The sequence below is a fragment of the Oncorhynchus tshawytscha genome, linkage group LG03 (genome assembly GCF_018296145.1).
Source record: "Oncorhynchus tshawytscha isolate Ot180627B linkage group LG03, Otsh_v2.0, whole genome shotgun sequence".
Classification (NCBI taxonomy): Eukaryota; Metazoa; Chordata; class Actinopteri; order Salmoniformes; family Salmonidae; genus Oncorhynchus; species Oncorhynchus tshawytscha.
In genome coordinates this window covers 70,720,612-70,737,032 of record NC_056431.1, presented here as the reverse complement: position 1 = coordinate 70,737,032, position 16,421 = coordinate 70,720,612, and the positions used below count along the sequence as shown (strand labels likewise).

General features: G+C 41.9%; 1 protein-coding gene across 1 annotated transcript in view; it reads right to left on the bottom strand.

Annotated features, from left to right (window-relative positions):
- The window catches only part of LOC112224720 (diacylglycerol kinase eta-like), a 131,980-nt gene extending 116,370 nt beyond the window's left edge, over window positions 1-15,610 (bottom strand). Inside the window, exon 1 of the mRNA XM_042319949.1 lies at window positions 14,802-15,610. Within this exon, the coding sequence (XP_042175883.1) occupies window positions 14,802-15,161 (360 nt within the window). The 5' untranslated portion in view covers window positions 15,162-15,610. The remainder of the gene's footprint in view (window positions 1-14,801) is intronic.
- Window positions 15,611-16,421: the final 811 nt, after the last annotated feature.

Below are 16,421 nucleotides of genomic sequence, written 5' to 3'. Positions count from 1 at the left end.
CTAACACAGTCTGGATACAGATAACTCACTGTCTCACTAACTAACACAGCCTGGATACGGATAACTCACTGTCTCACTAACAACATACAGACTGGATACGGATAACTCACTGTCTCAATAACAACATACAGACTGGATACGGATAACTCACTGTCTCACTAACTAACACACAGCCTGGATACAGATAACTCACTGTCTCACTAACTAACACAGCCTGGATACAGATAACTCACTGTCTCAATAACTAACACAGTCTGGATACAGATAACTCACTGTCTCACTAACTAACATACAGCCTGGATACAGATAACTCACTGTCTCAATAACTAACACAGTCAGGATACAGATAACTCACTGTCTCACTAACTAACACAGTCTGGATACAGATAACTCACTGTCTCACTAACTAACATACAGACTGGATACCGATAACTCACTGTCTCACTAACTAACACAGTCTGGATACAGATAACTCACTGTCTCACTAACTAACATACAGACTGGATACGGATAACTCACTGTCTCACTAACTAACACAGCCTGGATACAGATAACTCACTGTCTCACTAACAACATACAGACTGGATACAGATAACTCACTGTCTCACTAACTAACATACAGACTGGATACAGATAACTCACTGTCTCACTAACTAACACACAGCCTGGATACAGATAACTCACTGTCTCACTAACTAACACAGTCTGGATACAGATAACTCACTGTCTCAATAACTAACACAGCCTGGATACAGATAACTCACTGTCACTAACTAACATACAGTCTGGATACAGATAACTCACTGTCTCACTAACTAACAGACAGCCTGGATACAGATAACTCACTGTCTCACTAACTAACACAGCCTGGATACAGATAACTCACTGTCTCACTAACTAACATACAGCCTGGATACAGATAACTCACTGTCTCACTAACTAACACAGCCTGGATACAGATAACTCACTGTCTCACTAACTAACACAGCCTGGATACAGATAACTCACTGTCTCAATAACTAACACAGCCTGGATACAGATAACTCACTGTCTCACTAACAACATACAGACTGGATACAGATAACTCACTGTCTCAATAACTAACATACAGACTGGATACAGATAACTCACTGTCTCAATAACTAACACAGCCTGGTTACGGATAACTCACTGTCACTACCTAACACAGCCTGGATACAGATAACTCACTGTCTCACTAACTAACACAGCCTGGATACGGATAACTCACTGTCTCACTGACCTAACATACAGACTGGATACAGATAACTCACTGTCTCAATAACTAACACAGTCTGGATACAGATAACTCACTGTCTCACTAACTAACATACAGTCTGGATACAGATAACTCACTGTCTCACTAACTAACACAGCCTGGATACAGATAACTCACTGTCTCACTAACTAACATAGTCTGGATACAGATAACTCACTGTCTCACGAACTAACACAGCCTGGATACAGACAACTCACTGTCTCAATAACTAACACAGCCTGGATACAGACAACTCACTGTCTCAATAACTAACACAGCCTGGATACAGATAACTCACTGTCTCAATAACTAACACAGCCTGGATACAGATAACTCACTGTCTCACTAACTAACACAGCCTGGATACAGATTACTCACTGTCTCAATAACTAACACAGCCTGGATACAGATAACTCACTGTCTCAATAACTAACACAGCCTGGATACAGATAACTCACTGTCTCACTAACTAACACAGCCTGGATACAGATTACTCACTGTCTCAATAACTAACACAGCCTGGATACAGGTAACTCACTGTCTCACTAACAACATACAGACTGGATACAGATAACTCACTGTCTCAATAACTAACATACAGTCTGGATACAGATAACTCACTGTCACTAACTAACACAGCCTGGATACAGATAACTCACTGTCTCACTAACTAACACAGCCTGGATACAGATTACTCACTGTCTCAATAACTAACACAGCCTGGATACAGGTAACTCACTGTCTCACTAACAACATACAGACTGGATACAGATAACTCACTGTCTCAATAACTAACATACAGACTGGATACAGATAACTCACTGTCTCAATAACTAACACAGCCTGGTTACGGATAACTCACTGTCTCACTAACAACATACAGACTGGATACAGATAACTCACTGTCACTAACTAACATACAGACTGGATACAGATAACTCACTGTCTCACTAACTAACACAGTCTGGATACAGATAACTCACTGTCTCACTAACTAACACAGTCTGGATACAGATAACTCACTGTCTCAATAACAACATACAGACTGGATACCGATAACTCACTGTCTCAATAACTAACACAGCCTGGATACGGATAACTCACTGTCACTAACTAACACAGCCTGGATACAGATAACTCACTGTCTCACTAACTAACACAGCCTGGATACAGATAACTCACTGTCTCACTAACTAACACAGCCTGGATACGGATAACTCACTGTCTCACTAACTAACACAGCCTGGATACCGATAACTCACTGTCTCAGATAACTAACACAGCCTGGATACAGATAACTCACTGTCTCACTAACTAACACAGCCTGGATACAGATAACTCACTGTCTCACTAACTAACATACAGTCTGGATACAGATAACTCACTGTCTCACTAACTAACACAGCCTGGATACAGATAACTCACTGTCTCACTAACTAACACAGTCTGGATACAGATAACTCAGATAACTCACTGTCTCACTGTCTCACTAACTAACATACAGTCTGGATACAGATAACTCACTGTCTCATAACTAACACAGCCTGGATACAGATAACTCACTGTCTCACTAACTAACACAGCCTGGATACAGATAACTCACTGTCTCACTAACTAACACAGACTGGATACAGATAACTCACTGTCTCACTAACAACATACAGACTGGATACAGATAACTCACTGTCTCACTAACTAACACAGCCTGGATACAGATAACTCACTGTCTCACTAACTAACACAGCCTGGATACAGATAACTCACTGTCTCACTAACTAACACAGCCTGGATACAGATAACTCACTGTCTCACTAACTAACACAGCCTGGATACAGATAACTCACTGTCTCACTAACTAACATACAGACTGGATACCGATAACTCACTGTCTCACTAACTAACACAGTCTGGATACAGATAACTCACTGTCACTAACTAACATACAGTCTGGATATAGATAACTCACTGTCTCAATAACTAACATACAGTCTGGATACGGATAACTCACTGTCTCACTAACTAACACACAGCCTGGATACAGATAACTCACTGTCTCACTAACTAACACAGTCTGGATACAGATAACTCACTGTCTCAATAACTAACACAGCCTGGATACAGATAACTCACTGTCACTAACTAACATACAGTCTGGATACAGATAACTCACTGTCACTAACTAACAGACAGCCTGGATACAGATAACTCACTGTCTCACTAACTAACACAGCCTGGATACAGATAACTCACTGTCTCACTAACTAACATACAGCCTGGATACAGATAACTCACTGTCTCACTAACTAACACAGTCTGGATACGGATAACTCACTGTCTCACTAACTAACATACAGACTGGATACAGATAACTCACTGTCACTAACTAACATACAGTCTGGATACAGATAACTCACTGTCTCACTAACTAACACAGTCTGTATACAGATAACTCACTGTCACTAACTAACATACAGTCTGTATACAGATAACTCACTGTCTCACTAACTAACACAGCCTGGATACAGATAACTCACTGTCTCACTAACTAACATACAGCCTGGATACAGATAACTCACTGTCTCACTAACTAACACAGCCTGGATACAGATAACTCACTGTCTCACTAACTAACATACAGCCTGGATACAGATAACTCACTGTCTCACTAACTAACACAGTCTGGATACGGATAACTCACTGTCTCACTAACTAACATACAGCCTGGATACAGATAACTCACTGTCTCACTAACTAACACAGTCTAACGGATAACTCAGTCTCACTAACTAACATACAGACTGGATACAGATAACTCACTGTCACTAACTAACATACAGTCTGTATACAGATAACTCACTGTCACTAACTAACATACAGTCTGTATACAGATAACTCACTGTCACTAACTAACATACAGTCTGTATACAGATAACTCACTGTCACTAACTAACATACAGACTGGATACGGATAACTCACTGTCTCACTAACTAACACAGACTGGATACAGATAACTCACTGTCTCACTAACTAACATACAGCCTGGATACAGATAACTCACTGTCTCACTAACTAACACAGTCTGGATACAGATAACTCACTGTCTCACTAACTAACACAGTCTGGATACAGATAACTCACTGTCACTAACTAACATACAGTCTGGATACAGATAACTCACTGTCACTAACTAACATACAGTCTGGATACAGATAACTCACTGTCTCAATAACTAACACAGCCTGGATACAGATAACTCACTGTCTCAATAACTAACACAGCCTGGATACAGATAACTCACTGTCTCACTAACTAACACAGCCTGGATACGGATAACAAAACATGCTCGCTCACGCTAACTGTATATTTTGTAGAGGATACCACTTTCAGCAAATAACTGGAAATAACTTTTTTTCAATGGAAAGGGAATACACCAGTGATGTAAAGTACTTAAGTATCAGTAGTCACAGCCTACTGCCTTCAGCTCATTGCAAAGTGGCGTGTGACACGCTGATGAAACCTGCCTTCTGATGAATGTTTGAGATGCTGCAGCAGCAGCTCTCACGCTGTCTGACAGATTTTAAAGTACTACTTAAGTAGTTTTTGTGGTATCTGTACTTGACTTTACTATTTATATTTTTTTTTTTAACTTTTACTTTTACTCCACTACATTTTTGGGGTCCCGAGTGGCGCAGTGGTCTAAGACACTGCATCTCAGTACTAGAGGCGTCACTACAAACCCTGGTTTGATTCCAGGCTCTATCACAACCGGCCGTGATTGGGAGTCCAGGCTAGGGTTTAGCTGGGGTAGGCCGTCATTGTAAGTATGAATTTGTTCTTAACTGACTTGCCTCATTAAATAGGAGGTAAGAAAAAAAATCTAATAAAAAAACATTCCTAAAGAAAATAATGTTTTACTTTTTACTCAGTACATTTTCCCTGACACCCAAAAGTATGTTACATTTCAAACACTTTGAAGGACAGCAAAATGGTTAAATTCACACCCATATCAAGTAAACATCCCTGGTTATCTCTACTGCCTCTGATCTGGCGGACTCACTAAACACAAATGCTTTGTTTGTAAATGATGTCTGAGTGTTGGAGTGTGCGTCTGGCCATCTGTAGAAATAAATACAATAGTGTTTTACTTAATTAAGGAATGTGAAATAATTTATAGTTCTACTTTTACTTTTGATAATTAAGTATATTTTAACTATTACATTCACTTTGATATTTAAATATATTTAAAACCATATAGTTTAAGACTTTTACTCAAGTAGTATTTTGCTGGGTGACTTTCACTTTTACTTGAGTCATTTTCTATTAAGGTATTTTTTATTTTACTCTAGAATGACAATTGGAATACACCAGGCCACTCTGTGAACATTGGCGATGTGACCAGAGTTGAGAAAAGTTCAACCTAATGCAAATATAGCTAAAAAAAAAAACAGAGATGGTATTGAAAATGAAACTGGCTGCCAGATAAATCACCTTTATGGTTAAAGATAGGGCTGGGTTAGGTGAATCAGATCCTAGATATATGTTTAAGGTCTGCCCTATGCAGAGAGGCCCCAAGCCAAACACTGGCCACTTGGCTTGACTGTTTACATGCTTCAAATGTTAATTCCTCCTTTTACGTAGCATCGTTTAAAGCCTAAATACCTCAACTGGATTAAGGTGAAATACCGCATTACGGACTACCTTATAAGGCAAACGCTGCTCGCCTGTGACGCCTATCAAAGATCCAGTGCGTAAGGATTTAATAGCAAGGGACACACACGGCTTATGAAGTCATAGCCTTGTTATAGACTCTGTAGGGGAGGTAGGTAGCTGGGTCTACACTCGACACATCTTTTGACAATGGGACTGGGGTAGGTAGGTTGGCTTTAGCTGAATTTACAACACACACATATACACAGACACACACGTATACACACACACGGCAGGAGTGTTTCTCCTCTCATAAGGCGCTCCTGTCACTCATCTAAAGGTCAGAGCTGCTCTACACAGATGAGTACACTGTCCAATGAGCAGGCTGCACGGCTAATCCAATCAGAGATTTCGGAACACAGGGTTGACTAAGAGACATCATGAGGGCCGCATAACTGAGAGAGAGGGTGGGAGTAAGAGTGTAAAACTACCTGTACTGGGAGCAAGAGTGTAAAACTACCAGCACTGGGAGTAAGAGTGTAAAACTACCTGTACTGGGAGCAAGAGTGTAAAACTACCAGCACTGGGAGTAAGAGGGTAAAACTACCTGTACTGGGAGCAAGAGTGTAAAACTACCAGCACTGGGAGTAAGAGGGTAAAACTACCAGCACTGGGAGTAAGAGTGTAAAACTACCTGTACTGGGAGCAAGAGTGTAAAACTACCAGCACTGGGAGTAAGAGGGTAAAACTACCAGTACTGGGAGCAAGAGTGTAAAACTACCAGCACTGGGAGTAAGAGTGTAAAACTACCTGTACTGGGAGCAAGAGTGTAAAACTACCAGCACTGGGAGTAAGAGTGTAAAACTACCAGCACTGGGAGCAAGAGTGTAAAACTACCAGCAGCAAGTACAAGGACTAAAAGTCCCAAAAATACATTACCAGAAATATTGGACACTGCTAAAACAAGATCAGCTTCTACAGCTTCTTCTACGAAGAAAAGAGGCCAGAGTAGAGATGGTGAAGAAGAGCAAGACTTCTACATAAGTCCCTTGTGCCTGATTATGAGACATCTCAAGTTCGAAGTAAAACTTTTTTTGTGAAGCATGAAAAAAAAGTAGCTTTGCTCTAGTTTTCTGTTCTATATTCTAGTTTGTCCCTCCTTGGCCCCCGTAGTTCATCTCCTTGTCCCCACCTCCTTCCTGTGGCCAACTGGGCCAGAAGTAATCTATTATTAGCCTGTTCCTCTGCCACACACACACACACACACACACAGTTACACACACATACACAAGCATACATACACTCACTTACACACACACACACACACTTACACACACGCACATTCCCCTGTTACACTGAGGGCAGGCCTGCCAGACAGAACTGAACAACCTTACCACCAAGTAATATACACCCACACACACCTCTCTCTGGCCTGAATATTGAAGCACACACACACAATGGACAAAGGCTGAGCTCCAATGAGTCCAGCAGCTGTGTTGCGGGGATAAGAGTGGAGCAAGCAGGAGTTCCCTGAAAGGAAAATTGAAGAGAACAGGCCTGCATCCTGCCCCTGAGGATATCCAGCTTCTAGTCAAGCTACTATACTGCAACAGTTAGGACATACACCTCCTAACACCATATCCCCTATCCCCTAGCCTGCTACAGTTAGGAGTTACACCTCCTAACACCATATCCCCTATCCCCTAGCCTGCTACAGTTAGGACATAAATCTCCTAAAAGCCATATCCCCTGTACTGCTACAGTTAGGACATAAACCTCCTAACACCATATCCCCTGTACTGCTACAGTTAGGACATACACCTCCTAACACCATATCCCCTGTACTGCTACAGTTAGGACATACACCTCCTAACACCAGATATATCCCCTATTTCTTAGCCTGCTACAGGAACATCTCTGGAGATACCTGAAAATAGCTGTGCAGCAACACTCCACACCCAACCTGACAGAACTTGAGACTATCTGCAAAAGAAGAATGGAAGAAACTCTCCAAATTCAGGTGTGCCCAACTTGTAGCGTCATACCCAAGAACACTCAAGGCTGTAATCGCTGTCAGAGGTGATTCAACAAAGTACTGAGTAAAGGGTGAATACTTGTAAATTTGATATTTTCGGGAAGGGAGGGGGGTGAGGGGTTCTCATAAAGTATCTCAAATATCTAAAAAAAACTGTGTCTCTTTCATTATGGCGTATTGTGATGTCATTATGGGGTATTGTGATGTCATTAAGGGGTATTGTGATGTCATTATGGGGTATTGTGTCTAGACTGATGAGGGAAAAAACAATTTAATCAATTTTAGAATAAGGCTGTAATCTAACAAATTGTGGAAAAAGTCAAGGGATCTGAATACTTTCCGAAGGCACTGTATCTCTGCTTCTAACCTACCAGAATCAAAAGCCATGGGGAACACTTCCTGATTCTGTCCAATTGGAGTGCAGAGCCACATACATATCACTGCTTCTTCCCTATCACAGCTCAGGTCCACAGGGTATGTTTCTTCTGCCTGCCACACACTCTTGGCTAGCGGAGGAGAGGAGAGGCCAAAGACATTCTGGCCAGCACAGCCACTCACCTTTAATCAGGGATAAGGAGCCTAGAGGAGGGTCTGGACAGAGATCAGAGATAACATTCACACACACGCACGCACACACAGAAAAATACACTACAAGAGACTGTCGGACTCTAATGGGCTTTAGAAGCCACTATATGTCCATGCTAGAAAGGACATTATCATGTGGTAGTGCTTGGTCTCGGAAGGGATCCATTTAAGATTATAGTACAATAGTCAAGTTGGAAGGACAGGCAGTGACTTAGGGAGATGAATGCATTTTTTCAGGTTCAGAAAACTGGTCACTGAGCTTTGTAGCTCATCTCCAAATACACAGTAAACTCCAATTCCTTCATTCATAAGAAGGCAAATAGTTGTTTGAGCCGACCGGAGTCTGATGAGACAGTTTTACTGATGGCCAGAGCTATTGTCTGTATGCCTTTGTAGTGATACATGTTTCTGCTTTAAGCCTGCCAGACGTAGCCTGTCAAAGCCAGAAGTAGCCTGTAAAAGCCAGACGCAGCCTGTAAAGCCAGACGTAGCCTGTCAAAGCCAGACGTTGCCTGTAAAAGCCAGACGTTGCCTGTAAAAGCCAGACATAGCCTGTCAAAGTTAGACGTAACCTGTCAAAGTTAGACGTAGCCTGTAAAAGCCAGACATAGCCTGCAAAAGCCAGACGTAGCCTGTCAAAGCCAGACGTAGCCTGTCAAAGCCAGACGTAGCCTGTAAAAGCCAGACATAGCTGGTAAAAGCCAGACATAGCTGGTAAAAGCCAGACATAGCCTAACTTTCAAAGTTAGGCTACTGGCTTTGCGTAACCTGTCAAAGCTAGCTTTGACAGGTTAGCCTGTAAGGCTGTCCAGACATAGCCTGCAAAAGCCAGACATAGCCTGCAAAAGCCAGACGTAGCCTGTCAAAGCCAACGTAGCCTGTCAAAGCCAGACGTAGCCTGTCAAAGTCAGACGTAGCCTGTCATAGCCAGACGTAGCCTGCAAAAGCCAGACGTAGCCTGTCAAAGCCAGACGTAGCCTGTCAAAGCCAGACGTAGCCTGTCAAAGCCAGACGTAGCCTGTCAAAGCCAGACGTAGCCTGTCATAGCCAGACGTAGCCTGTCATAGCCAAATGTTGCCTGTCAAAGCCAGACGTAGCCTGTCATAGCCAAACGTTGCCTGTAAAAGCCAGACGTAGCCTGTCATAGCCAGACGTAGCCTGTCATAACCAGACGTAGCCTGTAAAAGCCAGACGTAGCCTGTCAAAGCCAGACGTTGCCTGTCAAAGCCAGACGTTGCCTGTAAAAGCCAGACATAGCTGGTAAAAGCCAGACATAGCCTGTCAAAGTTAGACGTAACCTGTCAAAGTTCGACGTAGCCTGTAAAAGCCAGACGCAGCCTGTAAAGCCAGACGTAGCCTGTCAAAGCCAGACATTGCCTGTAAAAGCCAGACATAGCTGGTAAAAGCCAGACATAGCTGGTAAAAGTCAGACATAGCCTGTCAAAGCTAGACATAGCCTGTAAAAGCCAGACACAGCCTGTCATAGCCAGACGTAGCCTGTCATAGCCAGACGTAGCCTGTCAGATGTAGCCCCCCCCCACAACAATACTCTAGATATATATAAAAAAAACTTAGACTGAGGCCTTTGAGGGTGGTGGGGATCACACCTTGCCTTTCCCTGTCTCTAACGACACTTTGTCATTGGGTGTGAAGGAACACCAAACAGAACAGAACACAGCTTTAAAATGACCTCCATCCAGGGGAGGGTGCTGGAGGAGGGAGGGAGAGAGGAGAAGACGGGGGCAAAAACGACAAAACCAAACCCAGCAAGGAACTGCACAAAGGAAGGAGAGAAAAGGTGAAGGGGAGGACAGACGCAGTAACAATCGAAACACTCTTCGTAAAAGACTGTCTCTCTCTCACTCACTCACTCTCTCACTCAACAGTCAGCATGTATTACCACTCAAACACACACACACTTTGTTAAGATTCAGCCAGGAATGTAGTGCTTTGTGGCAGTTGTGTCTCAGTCTGTCTGCTTAGTGCAGGGCTTGGACACACACATACATAGTCAGGGTCAGCTGATTGACAGACACTCAGTTTTCCAACGGCTGTATCAGGTTCCCAAATCACATTAGTGGTTAGAACAGCGACAATAAGGCACCCATCCCCTCTCAGACCGTCAGGATTGGAAAGACTATACTTCTCATGATATTCATCTCACTGTAATTATATTAACATCAAATCAGTGTTAATTTCTCATTTTGATGATTTACTGTTCCAAACAGTACATCTGTATATTTGGGGCGGCAGGGTAGCCTAGTGGTTGGAGTAGCAACCGAATGGTTGGAAGATCAAATCACTGAGCAGACAAGGTAAAAATCTGTTGTTCTGCCCCGGACCATGGCAGTTAACCCACTGTTCCTAGGCCGTCATTGAAGGTAAATAATAATAACATGGTTTGTAAGTAGGAAAACCTGCAAAATCGGAAGTGTATCAAATACTTGTTCTCCCCACTGTAAATAACGGACTAGCCTAATAAAAATAAAAAATAAATATATATATATATATATCTGTCCCTGGCTCTCTTCCTCTCTGTCAGTTCTGGACTCAGTCTCAGATGCTATTCACTTTTTTACAGCCTTGTTCTAAAATGAATTAAATACATGTATTTCCTCATCAATCTTCACACACTATCCCATAATGACAAAGTGAGAACAGGATTTTAGAAATGTTTAGAAATGTATTAAATATAAAAACAGAAATACCTAAGTATAAGTATTCAGACCCTTTGCGATGAGACTCGAAATGGAGCTCAGGTGCATCCTATTTCCATTGATCACCCTTGAGATGTTCCTACAACTTGATTGGAGTCCACCTGTGGTATATGCAATTGATTGGACATGATTTGGAAAGGCACACACCTGTCTATATTAGATACCACAGTTGACAGTACATGTCAGAGCAAAAACCAAGTCAAGAGATCGAAGGAATTGTCAGTAGAGACGGAATGTGTCGATGCAACGATCTCAGACCATGAGAAACAAGAATCTCTGGTCTGATGAAACCAAGATTGAATTATTTGGCCTCAATGCCAAGCGTCACGTCTGGAGGAAACCTGGCATGAGGGGAAAAAAAACAATTTAATCTATTTTAGAATAAGGCTGTAATGTAACAAAATGTGGAAAAAGTCAAGGGGGTCTAAATACTTTCCTAATGCACTGTCCATGCATTCTGTGCTTCTCTCCCTGTGGTTGTTACATAGCTTGATGTCATGACACCAATCCAGAATCCGACCTACAATTGGCACAAATCTTTAATTAACTATTTAATAACAAGTGCTTTCACAGACCACTATAATTAATTTACGAATTACAACAATGTTTTACAGTTAGAATTAAAAAGACATTAAGTCCAAGTTAGAAAAAACCCCACACACTGAGTCCAAGTTAGTAAAAACCCTACACTAAATCCAAGTTAGTAAAAACCCTACACACTAAATCCAAGATAGTAAAAACCCTACACACTGAGTCCAAGTTAGTAAAAACCCTACACACTAAGTCCAAGTTAGTAAAAACCCTACACACTAAGTCCAAGTTACTAAAAACCATACACACTGAGTCCAAGTTAGTAAAAACCCTACACACTATGTCCAAGTTAGTAAAAACCCTACACACTATGTCCAAGTTAGTAAAAACCCTACACACTGAGTCCAAGTTAGTAAAAACCCTACACACTGAGTCCAAGTTAGTAAAAACCCTACACACTGAGTCCAAGTTAGTAAAAACCCTACACACTAAGTCCAAGTTAGTAAAAACCCTACACACTAAGTCCAAGTTAGTAAAAACCCTACACACTGAGTCCAAGTTAGTAAAAACCCTACACACTGAGTCCAAGTTAGTAAAAACCCTACACACTATGTCCAAGTTAGTAAAAACCCTACACACTATGTCCAAGTTAGTAAAAACCCTACACACTGAGTCCAAGTTAGTAAAAACCCTACACACTGAGTCCAAGTTAGTAAAAACCCTACACACTGAGTCCAAGTTAGTAAAAACCCTACACACTAAATCCAAGTTAGTAAAAACCCTACACACTATGTCCAAGTTAGTAAAAACCCTACACACTATGTCCAAGTTAGTAAAAACCCTACACACTGAGTCCAAGTTAGTAAAAACCCTACACACTGAGTCCAAGTTAGTAAAAACCCTACACACTAAGTCCAAGTTGGTAAAAACCCTACACACTGAGTCCAAGTTAGTAAAGACTTTGCAACCCCAGAGATGTGGATCATATACTGAAGAACCATGTCCTTAGTAACTAAACGTACTAACTGTAAAGTACCATATACTTACTGTAGCCTACATATATTATGATGATTTGAATAATGGCACCTGCTAAAGGTAAATTACCATATTATCATTAGTTGGATGAAATCTGGTAAATACTGTCTATAACACATACGGCAGAACAGAAAACCCATGGTACAATGTATTTTGGCCTACCAGGGTCTTCCACAGGCAGCGTTGCCATGGCGCCAGTCAATCAGGGGACAGGGATGTGGTGGTTGTCCTGGGCAACCAGATAGATGGCAGACGAAAGAGGGGCAGAATGTCCTCAGACAGACAGTGATTCAGGCGGTGACCAAACACACACACACACAGGTTGAGCAAACAACCAGAGTTGGAACAACACACAGAGCCAGCGTGCTGCTCCATTAATACCCTTCTGCACAAACACACACACACACACACACACACACACACACACACACACACACACACACACACACACACACACACACACACACACACACACACACACACCATCTTCTGCCCGGGAACACATGCAGGTAGACAGAGATATACTTCTGCATTCAGATACAGGTCACTCATCCCATCTCTCTCTTCTGCCCATATCTGACGATTTCTCTAGCTATTTTAAAATTTCAAACATTACACACATCATCTTCACTTAACTTTGCTTATTACAATACACCACAACTACAATGTAACAATTACACGACTATAACACAGCTAACTACATCAACAGTGTTTATACAGTAGCTTTACTAACACTGGGTGGTACCGCAGGTCAAATGAAAAGTAGCTGTCTGATATACTGTAGATACAACAGTCTTCTGACGACGTCTAATATAAATGTAGCCTTATGATTACAGAACAGAATATAGACAGATCATACATCTCTGTCATACAAACATATTTTCATTTCTATCTGCAATATGTTGTGAATTGAATAAGCGCCATGCAGCGCTATAGGTAAATGTACTACACCGGAGTTATTGCCAGGCCAATACAGTGAAGATAACCGTGCACATTGTGTGTAGTATTTATTGAGGCATAAGGTTTCGGTACTGTACACATAGTAGCCCTCAATTATCGAAACGAACATGCACTTTTCTACAATCGTTTGGTAAGTGAGAGACAATGTCTCTTCAACGATTCTACTTGAGCCTCTTACACTCCTGTGACAAGATGTTAGCCTACTTCAGGAATGTGTTCTACTGTCAGGTAAGCTAATGAACACACATAACCCTATCTGCTCTTGTAAGTTGCTCTGGATAAGAATGTCTGCAAAAGGACTTCAATGTAAATGTGAATAACAAATCCCTGTGCTCCAGCCCAGTGTCCCATGTCTAAATATAAACCGTTACTTTAATAATAAAGGCAGGGTGGAGTGGACATGTCAATAATTAAGTGGCTATTTTCTGATGGGAGAAGAGAGACTCATATATAGTGTGTCTGTGTAAAGTGAACCATGACCGCTAAGGTGTCTGTCAGGTGGAAGGAACTCCACCATCCTCTATGCTGTAGCTTAGTTTTGGTTATCATACAGTTTCAGTTTCAGTTGTTTCACGGAAAAAGTTCAACTTAATACACTGAAAACAAATCTCCATAATTTGAAAGTAAAAGTGTACTAAGTTAGGCTATAATAGGCAGGCTAGGCTATAATAGCGCTCCAACTGTCTCAAAACAAAACGGCTACCTGTAGATCAAACAACAATGCGGAATGCGTTCCACAGTTTATTTTCGATAGATGTTCTGTTCTATTGTCAAATGTTGCATAAAATGTCTGAATATGTGACATTCAGAATCATGCGTGCTGGTTGTCAAAGTCAAACTGTGTTATTAGTTGATATTGCCTTCCATGAAAGCAACATGGACTAGACTACCGATACAACACCACAAGAAAGACGCACGATAGCGCACACTACAAAATAATGTAGCCTATGCCTCCAAAACATGAATCAAGTCGAGACTGGCACCAGACATATAAACAGACGTGTCTTTTCTTACCTTGCTTCTGAGCTGTCCGGAGGTCGACACTTTCCGAATGAGTTTCTGCGGGCCTTCTTGTTCTCCCTCGCTGTCTGACGACTCATCCACGGCCCCAGAGCCCCCGACAGCCCCCACCACATGGGCATGGATCCCTGCTGTTGATTGGCCTTTCTCCGGCTCCTGTTGGGAGAAAGGATAAGACCAGTCGGAGTTAGTCTTCCCCCGGTCAGCCGCTCCCTTCCTCTCCGGGATGCGAGAGCTGGACAGCGGTTGAAAAGCGGCTTTCCTCGCCGTCATCTCCTCCCGCTTCTCAAACCTATAACTGGCGCTATAAGAACCGAGATCTATCCAAGAACATACGTCCGCGGCTGAGCTCATGGGGATGTAGCATGTCTCGGTGCTGTGGGGTTTACTAGGGTAAACGCTTGCTTCAGGATGTGTTTATGGTTCCAGCCTACATGCTCAGATCAGACTGAGGCTAAAGACCGCCTAGGCTCAGTAGGCTGCCCTCCTCACACACAGCTACAGACGCACCACCAGCCAACAACCAGTGGACATCGCCATGGAAGGCCCTAGTGGCCGCAACAGAAGCAGTCCAGCGGGTAGCCTACTGTAACTGTAACCGATTGAAAAGCCCACTCAAAAATATGAGCAAATGGAACAGCCAAACTACTCGGACAATGTAACTATTTATTTTAGCCTATACGCAGGAACACAGGGATATATAAATTGCCTATTTTCCAAATTGTGGCTAAGTATAATGACATGGATGTTATATTAAGTCTAAAAAGGCATGTGCGATAAAGAACACAATACTTCCAACACAACACTATTTCACGTTTATAAATATGCCTATATACACATTGTCAACCACTATCGAGTCTGAAGCGAAGATGATACAGAGTAGCCTTTACGGGGGTGGGAGGGTATTTCTTTCAAACAGGAAAATGTAACCTACGGGTTACATTGCAATGGTTTTGCGATTGTAGAGAAACCATCCCATTGCTCAGGCTAAATGACACGGGATACTTTGAGACAATGTAACAAGAGAAGCCACGCATAGTCTCACGAAATGTGTGACTTAAAAACAAAATACATAGAAAAGGCAAATCATATCGAAAGAGTCTGATTTATTATTAAATCGTATATAATGCTGTATCTTAAGGCTACATGGGTTAAATATGAACATACAATTAACCACTTGAAACCAGAGCAACTTCACACATAGACAGCTAACTAGCCGAATGAGATACATTTCCGTGTTTCTAAAGATTAACTTTGTTAATCATCAATCTGACTCTTCTATAGTTTTTTTTTTTTACAGCAAATTACAAAGGCATTCAGTTCTCCCCAAAAATGACTGATCGGAATGGTGACGAGAAAATATTTAGAAATTATTCTAAAGTGGGATAAAAACGTCAATCGTTTTCTATTTTTCTTTTTAGTCTCCTAACCAAAATGAAATATCTATATCCACTATCATATTTCACTAGAAATCCTTAGTTCTTTTAAATAAACTACCGACCAGTTCCTCCCACGCAGGGCTGCGAGTAAAACGGTAGACGTCTTCCATAGTCCCGCTCAGTCCGCTTCCGGAAACCAGTCTAGGAATCGGCTAAGATTCTGTCTGGTAGGTTA